This window comes from Nannobrachium achirus (assembly GCF_963921795.1).
Source record: "Nannobrachium achirus genome assembly, chromosome: 14".
In the NCBI taxonomy this organism is placed as follows: Eukaryota; Metazoa; Chordata; class Actinopteri; order Myctophiformes; family Myctophidae; genus Nannobrachium; species Nannobrachium achirus.
Window position 1 is genome coordinate 22339773 of NC_137821.1, and position 13304 is coordinate 22353076.

General features: G+C 44.3%; 1 protein-coding gene across 2 annotated transcripts in view; it reads left to right on the forward strand.

Annotated features, from left to right (window-relative positions):
• The window catches only part of LOC308298473 (uncharacterized protein), a 47772-nt gene that overhangs the window by 18088 nt on the left and 16380 nt on the right, over positions 1–13304 (forward strand). For both annotated transcript variants that reach the window (XR_013962721.1, XM_080742079.1), the window contains exons 6-13: positions 389–412; positions 544–630; positions 1309–1332; positions 2116–2202; positions 2881–2904; positions 11526–11692; positions 11951–11990; positions 13279–13299. Coding sequence is in view for 1 of the 2 variants with exons in the window: in XM_080742079.1 (XP_080598205.1) it covers positions 389–412; positions 544–630; positions 1309–1332; positions 2116–2202; positions 2881–2904; positions 11526–11692; positions 11951–11990; positions 13279–13299 (474 nt within the window). In the remaining variant the exon portion in view is untranslated. The remainder of the gene's footprint in view (positions 1–388; positions 413–543; positions 631–1308; positions 1333–2115; positions 2203–2880; positions 2905–11525; positions 11693–11950; positions 11991–13278; positions 13300–13304) is intronic.

Here is a 13304-nt window from a genome sequence, read left to right on the forward strand (position 1 = left end):
TCCACACTTCGCAGAGGGGCCAGAATGGCAAAATCCCAGTCGCCCTTTGTGACAAGGCGAGACTTTGGAACCTTAAATGGGGCCCTACTGGATGACTTCAGGCTGCGGCCTGGCTTATATACCCTGGTGGATTGAAACGAAAATCGTTAACTTTTTCATAAAAGCATGAAACGTGGTACACTTGTACAGTTTGGGGCCCTGAACCTTTCCAGATATGGAGCCATTGCAAAAACACCATGCCATGCCGGCCAATTTGCTTTCTGTCATTACCAAATATTGTATTTTGCATCATAACTCCATACTTCAATATACTGATTGTATTGATCAAAAAGGTAGATTAAGAGAGTTAACATTATTTGTAATACACCTGTCACCATTCCCCCTACAGCAAAACATGAGGAGGTGGATCTAGGTAAGTAGAACATAGATTGTGTGTGTGTGTGTGTGTGTGTGTGTGTGTGTGTGTGTGTGTGTGTGTGTGTGTGTGTGTGCGTGCGTGCGTGCGTGCGTGCGTGCGTCACAACATTTTAAATTTTTTGACAGGGGTCTGTGCGAGCCAGACAGATGCCCCTTGCGGGCCACCTATTGGGGAACCCTGCACTACAGCCACGAATGAGGAAGAGGGTCCATGTAAGTAGAACATGTAACAACAATGTAAAGGACAGGGTAATTTTTTAAAGAGGGATACCACAGGAGAAAATGTATAAGCCCTGTTATAAAATGCCTTGACCCTCCCTCCGAATGGGGGGAAAAAAATCAATGAACCTCCTCAAGCATTAAAAAAAAGATTGACCCTCCCCTAACATAACATGACATTTACCACAGTAAATTTATTCCTAAAACCTGAGCTTATTCCTAACAAGTGATAAAAATGAATTTGGCTGCCATAAGTGAAATTCAAAATGGTGAACCAGCCGAACACCAGACTGAGAGTCGAATGACAAACACGTATGCTATCCAGATGGGTTGTATATAGAGGCTGTGAGACTTTTATATTGATGTAATGCTTGTCATCCAGGATAGAACATAAAAGAAGTGGACGTTTAGCATGAGGGAGAGGATATACCCAGAACAGGGAATTACTGCATAGACTACAGAGAAAACAAAGTTACACACATGTACAAAGACAAACCAAAGACAGCTGCCATTAACTGCTGTTGATTGCCCTATGTGTCAAAATCAGGGTCAAATTCGCATTTTCACTTCAATATACTTATTGTATTGATAAAAACATTTCTTTATGCAGAAAGAGGTAGATTAAGAGTGTTAACATTATTTGTAATACACCTGTCACCTTTACCCCTACAGCCATAAATGAAGAGGAGGGTGTAGGTAAGTAGAACATCCATGATGTACTTATATATGCTGTAGCAGAGTTCCACTGTATGCACTGCATCTGCCTTTTCTCTGGTTTCTAATGGTTAAATACAATTCTGGGGAATCCTGAGGCATTAACGTAAACTTCAAAAAAATAAAAATAATAATAATCTTAGCCAATCGGGATGGACTATGAAAAATCTAAGCGATCCGTCTTGATCACATGACTATAGAGATCATGTGTGCCGATTTGTGTAAAATTTTGATAACATCGGAAGGAGTAATATAAGATGTTTTACATAAGTCGGCCTGCTGGTGGTGCTATAAAAGGCATATGTGACAAATGTAGGGCAAAGTTCTTTTTTCCTTGGCCTCTAGGGAGTGCACATTCAAAGTTTTACCCAGATGGTGCAGTTATAGGTAAAAACACGGATTGGCCTGTTATAGGGCCACCATGGGGCTGATTTGAAAAATTCCAAGTGGCATTTATAGAGAGACAGTGAGTGAACAGTAATTATAATCATGAAGTATTATGAGTGCTTATGCTGTAATTATAGAGCAAGCATATTACATTGCATACATTCCCCCTACAGCAAAACATGAGGAGGTGGATCTAGGTAAGTAGAACATAGATTGTGTGTGTGTGTGTGTGTGTGTGTGTGTGTGTGTGTGTGTGTGTGTGTGTGTGTGTGTGTGTGTGTGTGTGCGTGCGTGCGTGCGTGCGTGCGTGCGTGCGTGCGTGCGTGCGTGCGTGCGTGCGTGCGTGCGTGCGTCACAACATTTTAAATTTTTTGACAGGGGTCTGTGCGAGCCAGACAGATGCCCCTTGCGGGCCACCTATTGGGGAACCCTGCACTACAGCCACGAATGAGGAAGAGGGTCCATGTAAGTAGAACATGTAACAACAATGTAAAGGACAGGGTCATTTTTTAAAGAGGGATACCACAGGAGAAAATGTATAAGCCCTGTTATAAAATGCCTTGACCCTCCCTCCGAATGGGGGGAAAAAAATCAATGAACCTCCTCAAGCATTAAAAAAAAGATTGACCCTCCCCTAACATAACATGACATTTACCACAGTAAATTTATTCCTAAAACCTGAGCTTATTCCTAACAAGTGATAAAAATGAATTTGGCTGCCATAAGTGAAATTCAAAATGGTGAACCAGCCGAACACCAGACTGAGAGTCGAATGACAAACACGTATGCTATCCAGATGGGTTGTATATAGAGGCTGTGAGACTTTTATATTGATGTAATGCTTGTCATCCAGGATAGAACATAAAAGAAGTGGACGTTTAGCATGAGGGAGAGGATATACCCAGAACAGGGAATTACTGCATAGACTACAGAGAAAACAAAGTTACACACATGTACAAAGACAAACCAAAGACAGCTGCCATTAACTGCTGTTGATTGCCCTATGTGTCAAAATCAGGGTCAAATTCGCATTTTCACTTCAATATACTTATTGTATTGATAAAAACATTTCTTTATGCAGAAAGAGGTAGATTAAGAGTGTTAACATTATTTGTAATACACCTGTCACCTTTACCCCTACAGCCATAAATGAAGAGGAGGGTGTAGGTAAGTAGAACATCCATGATGTACTTATATATGCTGTAGCAGAGTTCCACTGTATGCACTGCATCTGCCTTTTCTCTGGTTTCTAATGGTTAAATACAATTCTGGGGAATCCTGAGGCATTAACGTAAACTTCAAAAAAATAAAAATAATAATAATCTTAGCCAATCGGGATGGACTATGAAAAATCTAAGCGATCCGTCTTGATCACATGACTATAGAGATCATGTGTGCCGATTTGTGTAAAATTTTGATAACATCGGAAGGAGTAATATAAGATGTTTTACATAAGTCGGCCTGCTGGTGGTGCTATAAAAGGCATATGTGACAAATGTAGGGCAAAGTTCTTTTTTCCTTGGCCTCTAGGGAGTGCACATTCAAAGTTTTACCCAGATGGTGCAGTTATAGGTAAAAACACGGATTGGCCTGTTATAGGGCCACCATGGGGCTGATTTGAAAAATTCCAAGTGGCATTTATAGAGAGACAGTGAGTGAACAGTAATTATAATCATGAAGTATTATGAGTGCTTATGCTGTAATTATAGAGCAAGCATATTACATTGCATACAGTATTTATCCAAAACCATTCAATTTTAACCTGACTGCGCCACATGGTGGCAGTAGTGCGTACCGCCCTACTTTACCATCTGAGATCTCTCGGGGGGAGTTGATAACACTTGAGCGATCCCAGATGATGGTAAGCAGAGCGGTATGCAGCCAGGCATACGCACTGCTGCCATAATCTGGCGCAGTCAGGTTAATTAAATGTGGTTTTGAGAGTAATATCTGTAATGTGGGTCTGAAAGAGATAGGTGGAGTGCCCAAGACAACATCCAATAGAGAGGCCTTAACATTAAATGGGGTTTCGGGAGTAATTCCAGTAACCTGGGTCTGAACAAGGTGGGCGGGGTGCCCTATAACAGCCAATGGAGAAGCCTTACCATTAAATGGGGTTTTGGGAGTAATTCATTCCAGTAACCTGGGTCTGAACGAGGTGCCCTAGACAACAGCCAATACAGAAGCCCTACCATTCAATGGGGTTTTGGGAGTAATTCCTGCAATCTGGGTGAGCTGGGTTGCAGAAATTGTACAATTCCACACCTTTGAATGAGGGGATTTTTGTGCAATTTCTCCCCATCGAATGGAGAGATGCATAGTAGATCGGGTGATAAGATTCAGATATATTTGCCTCTCCAGTAGAGGTAGGACGTTCACGAACGAATCGAGTCTTTTGAACAGCTCTTTGAAATTAACGATAGGATTCGGTTCACAGTAGGGAGCCGTTCCTTTTTAATGAACAGTGGTGGGAAAAGTACTCAATTTCTTTACTTAAGTAAAAATATCAAACTGCAAAAGTAGAAGTTTGGAATGTTAATGTACTCGAGTAAAAGTGAAAAAGTATTGGTATCAAAATGTACTTAAAGTACCAATATTATAACGTACTCATTATGCAGAATGTCCGATTTCACAGGTTTTCCAATGAGTAAAATATAGAAAGATCATTTGAAAATAGCAGATCTACAAGCCGGGCCCGGTGCCACGGGGGGGCCTGGGGGTGCAAAGCCCCCTGAGTTGCAAGTTAGGCCCCCTTAGTTTATATTCTGTAAATTATTCTGTAAATTATAAAGTTAAGAAAATATCAAAAACCAAAAAGATATTGGCTGAATATTATTATTGTCATAGAGATTACAATAACAGTATTGAAACACAGTTTCAATACTGTTAATTATCTGATGATTATTATCAGCAGCTGGCGCAGCAGCACAGCTCCCGTAATCCCCAATTTAAAATCACCTAAAACACAGGCAGAAGCCAGCACCATAGACAGAGCTGTGTTCCTCTTCCGTTCGCGGGAAATAGACAAAACGCGCAAAATAAATCCCAACACAAAAGAGTTCGCAGGGTAAAGATGGACATCAGAAAGTGGTTTAGTAAAAAATAAAGAAGACAGTGGCTACCTGTCGGCAAGTAGGCTTAGCCCTGCCCTGTAGCAGCGGATTTCTCGTTTAATGAAGGGATCTGACTGGAATAGCCTATGCAGTGATTACTGATCCTGCCTTTTGTTTTCATGTCGTGAGTATAGTAGGCTATTGGTTATAGTTCTAATGCCGACAGGAGCCTTCACTGAAACGACATGCATGATATGCGTGACTGCGTCCATCAAGGAACATAATATGAAATTCTTACTATGGAAGGAATAGAACGATATCAACTTGACTGGTAAGTGTTGCAATTTAGCTGGCTAATTGCTTCTGCTGGTTTTATTTATCTGTCATGTCTGAGACAGACGCATAGGCTATTTTAGGCTATAGGCTTAATTCCTCTATCATTGTATTTGTATTTGTATAATTGTAGAAAAAAGTCTGCCGAACGCACATTGCATTCAGACCACGGAACTGCGGTGTTGCCAGGTTTTCTATTATAAGCGACTTTGGTCTTGTTTCTTGTAAAGTCTCTTGTTGCCATGTTTGCTTATTATAAGTTACTTTGGTCTTGTTTTCCTGTCTTGTTGCCAGGTTTGCTTATTATAAGCGACTTTGATTTTGTTTTCCTGTGTAGTTGCTTATTTGGCATTGCTTTCAAGATTAATTCTGAAACTAGCTGATGTAATACAGCTAAAGGGTGAAAATGGTTGCTTCTTTTGGGCTTGTTTTCATAGACCTGTTCACTTGTTTCCCTCACAGAAAAAAAAATGTTGCAACTCTCTCAGTGAGAGAAAGTGAACACATTGCATATTAGGGGTAACTTGCCCCCTCACAATTTTCAAAAGCCCCCTTAGTCATTTCATCCTGGATCCGGGCCTGCTACAAGCTCACAATGCGTCGCAACACTTGTAGATCGGCTATTTTCAAATGGCAGGTTTGTATATATGTCAGAAATAAATGTACATAGGGTTGAAGTTATTTGTAATTATAATCAACATCTACAAAGTAACTAATAGAATGAGCCAGTCTTTTGAAAGGCTCTTTGACAGGAACGGATCACAGAGATCCGGCTCACTTCAAAGAGCCATAAATCCCATCTCTAGTCTCCAGACAGATGTTTTTCTTTTTTTAGTTTTTAACCTTCTAATTTGCATAACAAATGGCTACCAATTTTGCACTATTTCTTCAATAACTCTATAACAAAGCAGGCTAAACTGACAAATAAAGTGTATATATACAGTATATCTATGAGGGTCAGACAGTGTATGTTAGGTATTTTTAATGTAATTAGTGGTAGGACTACTCCTAAATATGCAAATTAGAGGCCACCATTACAGACAACAGTTTAGTACTCAAAGGGGTTATTTTCTTTTCTTTTCAACTTGCTGTATAATGAACCCATGTAAAAAATCCTGGTAAAACATACATTTGGTTCCTGTCGACCAAAAATATCTGCAGAAATTCTGGCGGATTTGAATTTGGCAAAAAAGTGGCTTCAAAACACAAGTGTTTCGAACAAAACACCTGTTTATTTAGGTCTGAAAGGAGGAACTCCTTCCTATGGGGGAATCGTCAGATTGCACCAAAATACAGAAAAAAAGGTACGTCAGCTCCCGTAGGACAATGTCCCATTGGCCATAGGGGATGTCAATCAAGTCTCGGGGCGAGGGGACCTCCCCCTATAAGACCCGTGACATCCTTCTGTTCGATCTCTTAAAAAGCCTTTCTGCTCCAATTCTAACAGAGGGCCGAGACCGGAAGGAGTTCCTCCTTTCAGATCTAGGTGTTTCGTTCGAAACACTTGTGTTTATTAGCGGTCTTCCAGTCGGAACGCCTTCCTGTAATGGGGTACGTAAACCGTGTGATGAAGGCCAACATCTAACCACCTCCTATGACTGCAGCCAGGACAGGTCCCCTCCAAGGGAAGTCCCAGTCCACAAACCCCCAGACCCTAGGGACTACAGGGGCGGAGGTGGAAAGGAAAGTAGGGGTCCTTTCTACCCTATCAATAGGGGAAAGGAGGCCCCCCCACCCTAGAACCTCAACAAGCAGGTTAGGGAAATTCTCAGAAGATGAGGGACCCCCCAATAAGAGCAAGGCCTTACTGAAGGGCTCCCAAGAAGGGAACTACAAGGGAACCCAACCTAAAGCAAATAAAGAAGGGGCAGCAGCAAACCAGAGGGTACTACAGCAGCGGGCACCACAGGCTGATCCACCACTCAAGCTGCAAGGGTTACGGACACAACAAGCGTCCTACCCAACCCCCATCAACAAGAGGACCCCCTACCAGAGGTCCCAAGAGGGAAGCGGGTCTCTTCGCATGAAAGGAGGAGCCGAAGGACCGACAGGTCCCGGCACCAAGCCTCTCAACAAGAATAACCACACCGTTCCCCCAAAAACACTCTCGAACGAGTCCTCCTGACGACTCTTGTCCAGGAGTGGAACCAAACACCGGAACAACCGTTCAGCGTGTCCCTATCCTCCTAAGTCCCTCAACAAGAAGGTCTACCCGTCCTACAGGACCAAGACCCAACCCAAGCCTTCCCTCCAAGCAAGGAGGAAAGAGAAGATCAGGACGCCAAGGTCGGACTCTCTCCACCACAGCCCTGGAGCCCAGTTCGACTCCGGTCCGTTCCACCTCGCTCCTGGCCGCATCATGTGCCAGGATGAGCTGAAGAAAAATCTCCTGTCCGGTCCATCCTTTCCCCAGTCAATGAGGTCCAGCCAGTGGCAGACCTCCAGTGTCATGATGTGGTCCATGGCCCTGCCAGCCCAAGCCACTTGCGTGTGAGGTCAGGAAAGTCAGGAGATCCATGGCCGTCCTGAGCTCGGCCTGGATGCAGGATCTTGACGTATTCCGCCAGGAGCGCCACCGCGTTGAGGGCCCGGATGGAATGCCCCGACGATCTGTAGGACTCCCTGCAGGCCGTGGAGACAAGCCTCTGTCGGGGATCCATGTGGAGGGGATGGATGCCCGAAAGGATGAAGGGCTCCTCACGCCTGGCTGCTGAGCCGCGAAGCGCAAGTGGAGGGAGGAAGCCAGAGCGGGGTGGATGTCCCCCTCAAACTCCGTGGAGAAGCCGAGTGGAGCCGGGTCACGGTGGGAGGCCCAGGGTCCTTGGACCCAGCTCTGAAGCCCCGCTACGGTGGGGAGGCGCGCCATCTTCGCTGGTGGTGGAGGAGCATGGTCCTTTGAACCTGCAGGCTGCTCCCGTACAGGGACGGGGAGGCCCTGCAGCCTGGTAGCCCTCTCCAGATCGCCCAGGGTTCCATGGAGAGGCCAGCGGGGGTGGTGGCGGCGGCAGCTCCTCCGACAGCAGACAGGGCCGCCTCGGGTGGCAGATGCGGACAGTCTTCAGCGGGTGCCTGCGGGCTCGGCACGGTGATACCCGCAGGCGCGCCGCTGCCGTTGGTCGGGGAGGCAGCAAGGCCTGCCTCGGGTCCCGGCACACTGCCGCTGAGCCAGGTTGAACCAGCTCCGGAGGGGCAGACAGGCCTGCCTCTGAGGTCCCCAGAGTGGCGTGGGGTCCCTCCTCCGCCGCCATGGAGAAGGTCATGGAAGGCAGCGGGGAGACAGAGAGGGAGATGGAATCGAGGATGGGGGAGGGGAAGTGGTCACAGGGGACCCATCCTCCGCCTGAGCGGCGCACGGCCGCTGTCGAGCTGGGGCGAGGTGCCACTCGGGGAGTAAAAGTCCTCCTCCTCGATGTCTCCTCTTCGCTGGTCGAAGAATCGGAAGAGGAAGATTCCGGGTCCTCGGGCAAGGCGGGGGTCTCCTTGGTGTCCGTGTGCCTGTACTGCAGGCCGGAGAGGAGGCACGCCATATAGAAACGTCCGTGCCTCTGGGCTGGTGACATCCTGCGGCAAAGCCTGCACGCAGGTCTGTCCTCCATGCCGTCAGCTGCATGTTGCCACCCGAGGCAGACGATACACTGTGGGTGGGGGTCGTCCGCGTCTAGCTTGAGTTTGCAGCCTTCTGTGACGCAGTGTGGAAAAGGGCTAGCAGTTGCCATTGCCACGGTCAATCCTTCGCCGAAAAGCACAGGGTCTGTGAGGCGGGGGGCAAACAAACAAGCAGAGGGTAAACAGGCAGCAGCAAAACGTCTGGTAAACGTAGGCTAATCAAGCTAGCCGCAACACAGTGGAAAGCAGAGCTAGCAACAAGTTAGCACAACAAGGTTGCAAAGTTAGCAAGGCTACGAGCAGCGGCTAAGGCTAGGCTAGGCTGGGCTAGGGCAGCTAACACAACAATAGGTTACCAAACGGAGAAGTGATCGCTGGAAGCAGAGAACAGAGAAGAAAAGTGCCGAAGCCGACGGACTTGTTCTAGTACGGCGCTTTCGTCTATCTTCAGCACGTTTACAACTTCTCTGTGAAGAAAGCAAGTGAAGAAATACGTTGAATGAGTAGCTGCGAGAATCATGTCTGTATGCTATGCATGGAGCAGAAATGGTGAAAGAGATCGAACGGAAGGACGTCACGGGTCTTATAGGGGGAGGTCCCCTCGCCCCGAGACTTGATTGACATCCCCTATGGCTAATGGGACATTGTCCAACGGGAGCTGACGTACTTTTTTTCTGTATTTTGGTGTAATCTGACGATTCCCCCATAGGAAGGAGTTCCGACTGGAAGACCGCTAAATAAACGGTCTGTAGAGACCAATGGGGCTCCCTTTGTACATAATTATAATTACAGTTATTATCCGGATGAAGATTGGATTGTAAAGTTTTCATTAGGGGCCCAATTTGAGCAAAATGGTTAAAATCATGAATAGGCCTGTCAGAATGAAATTCGTTTTTCGACTATAATTCGAATATTAAAGAAATGGATGAAAGTCGAATGCTTCAATTACTATTCGAAATGTAAAAAAAGAAAAAAAAGTTTATATAAAAAAAGTAAACAAAAAAACATTTTTCCTGACCTCCCATTGCGAAAATAAATGCTTTCATCAAGTCACAAATGATCAACAATTTACGTTTGTACATGGCATGCACTGCAGTGGACACAGAGGAAGTTATGCCACAGCACTTTGTGTGTGAGAAACCCGACACCACCGTTTGCATCGCTGCTGTCCGGAGCTCTCCTCTGCCCTCTCGTCTCATTTCTTCATAGATTAGCTGGTTAGCTACTTGGCTATTTCTCCTGCTGTTTCCAAGCGTCAGTTGAAAGTAACATTTAAGAAACTTATGACAACAGCGGACAGCCAAAGACTAATGTAATATGTGTCTGTCAGTAACATAGAGGAGCTGGCTTTTATGCTCTGTTCCTCTCTCTCGGTGCACTGTTCTGTTCTGGTACACTGGGAAGACACGCTGTCTAAACAAGCTATTTAGCTGCTAGCCACGCCTCCGCTGATCTACAAGCCCACAGCCTGTCAATGATGCAATGTAATTAGGGCTTGTAGCTTAGCTTTTTTTCCCAGCCTGTTATAGCATCTGAATTTGCGCACATAATGTGCTTATTATTTTACAACTATACATTTTATAAATATATATATATATATATATATATATATATATACATTTTATATATTATATAACATATTCAACTATTTTCGAAAAATTATAAAAATGAATGAATGAAATTCAGAGGCAAACTGACAGCTCTAATCATGAACATAATTTTCCGATTGCCATGAACATTTTTACGCAGATTCCCACTGGGTCCAAGTTTTCCTTTGTGTTGCGTTTTCGTTGCATAACACGTTTTTGTTGATAGTGTTAGACCAAATTTGTCCAAACTTTGCCCACATTGGTACACATTATCCCTGAAGTCATGTTATGAAGATTCATCTGAAAGTATTGTAGGAATTTGAAAACCTGACAAAGTGTTCAGGAGGGGCACGTTTGCACAGATGCCACAGGCATTTATAGCCGGGGAGCCACAGGCCCAAAAACTCAAAGAATAGGGTTTTACCTGTGACATGTTTTTTCTATTAATTTGGTCATTAAGGTACACAGAATGAGAGGCCTTCTCTGTCGGAAACATTGCGGAAAAAAAGTCATGGCCATTTGTATCACTGTCCCATCGACTTCACTATACAGGAAAGAAACACACCAAAATAAATATGCTTTAAGTAGCATGTGAGGGGTCAAACTAGGGGTTCTTGATGATTCTAAATCCATTGCAAGCATTTGTTTTGCATGAAAAACATTCCTTGGGCTAGAAAACGGACCAAAATAACGGTAAAAAGTGATGACTCATCACTTTTCACAGGTTTGAGAGGCTGAAATCTAGCCCAAGGAATGTTTCCCATGCAAAACAAATGCTTGCAATGGATTCAGAATCATGAAGAACCCCTAGTTTGACCCCTCACATGCTACTTAAAGCATATGTTTGGGTGTTTTTTTCCAGTATAGTGAAGTCAATGGGAAACTTTTTTTTCGCAATGTTTCCGGCAGAGCAGGCCTCTCATTCTGTGTACCTTATTGACCAAATTAATTGGTTAAAACAAAAATTTGGAGTATGTCATGACATCACAGGTCTTCTCTCATTTTGGCACAGTGGCTCCCCAGCTAATTGCTGGACCTAGAGGTGAGAAAGTTTGAATGCACACTCCCAGTAGGCCAAGGAATAACTTCCAATCAAAAGTATTCACATTGTCCATGGCGTCAGTTTTAGCTACCTGGCCTGCTGGAGACCTTCTAGTTTTATACTCAATTCATACTAATACATTTATCTTTTTTTTTGTTTTGCCAGATCCTAACATCCAGCACCCTGGTGTAGAATGTGGCTGCTGTCAGATGAAGCCTATTGTGGGGACCAGGTATAAGTGTACCGTGTGTCCTAACTATGACCTGTGTTCTGCCTGTCAGTCCACTGGGCTTCATAAGGAACACGGTCTGAGGTCCATCCAGTCCCCACAGGTCAGAATATAATCATTACTGTCAGCAGAAACCTCATAATTCCATAATTATGTAAAATCTTATGTTTGACTGTCCCCACGAAATGCATAGAAAACTGCATTTTGACAGTTATACGTACTGTATAACACACAATACAAACACGACAGGTCTTACACCTGCACAGATGGATACGGTAATGACATTTGTCTGTGCCTATGTATAGCAGCATCAACAAAGAAAGAAATACTGATCGTCAATTCTCTCTCTTTTGTCTTTAAGGAAGCAAACACGGTTGCAAGACCACAGAAGGGAGGTGAAGGTATGTATCTTGCCAGAAGACACATTAGACATATTATTAGGATCCGAGTCCTGCACCAATAACAAATTGCAAAGATTAGCCTAAACATACTCATGTATTCTTGATGTAAATGGTCTTGAAAGGGGCGTGGCCTAATGGCTGAAGTTAAATGTTAGTGTTTAGGCCGAATCAAGGCGAAACTCCCGGAAAAAAGGGGAGTCCCTTTGGACCCATGACCCGGTCATTGCTGCTTGCAGCTTTAATTATATTTATTCCTCATGTGTGCAAAGTATACTTTGTAATTGGTTTCAAGTGCTTTATAAATAAAGTTATTCTAAACTTAAGATGATGGCTACAATCAGTAGCGCTTTGGGGGCCAGGTGTGGCCAGAAATATTTCCCCACATGCACGCGCACGGACGGCACCGAACTGTGCACGAGCGTGTAAACGCGTGCATACCCCCCCGCGAGAGCCGCGACAACCCCCCACCCCGCGAATCCGCGATAACTACAAGCGATACTTTAATCAGTAGCTACAACTTTGCATAACAGGTTTCTAGTGGTGAATGTGTGAGCGTCCTCAAGCCTCTATTCATATGGATATATAGCCTACTTTAACACCTAGGTTTCCAGCTGTGACTGCATGTGCGTGTGTCGATGTGTGTGTGTCCTCATATATGGCTCCATATTACTGTGGTATTTAGTGTTTGAGATTCGTTCAAGGCAAACTTTGTTTCTCTAGCCTACTGCAGCGCTGTATTTTCTAAATGAAGTAAAAGAAAGTAGAACATAAAATCTTAAGTAACAATGCAAATGTAATTAAGACTAGAAAACTATTGTTTTCCCACCATTAGATCTGCTGACATCCTTTCTATCTAAATAGCCTCTAGAGGCGTGTGCACGCGTGTGCACGTGACGTCAATAAATGACCGTCCGCCCGGGAAAAAAAATCCCAAAGCACCACTGGCTACAATGTTGATGATGATTGAAAAAAGAACAATAATAATGTATCATTGATATCATGAGCCCAATATCGTGTATCATATTGGCGAATAAGTGTATTGTGACACCCCTAACCCTTCTCCAAACATGACATGACAGCCTACATAAGACAAATTAGGCTATCAATTTTGCATGGCCTGATCATTTTCGTTTTATTTGTGGAGTTGGGCTGACATTATGCACAACTGTCCATATAGCTCCAAATTAATCATGCACAGAATTACTTCCATAACAGTTATAAATTGGTCATTGTAACCTACCTGGCGTTAACATTATTTTTAATACACCTGTCACCTTTCACCCTACAGCCATGAATGAGGAGATCGACCGTAAG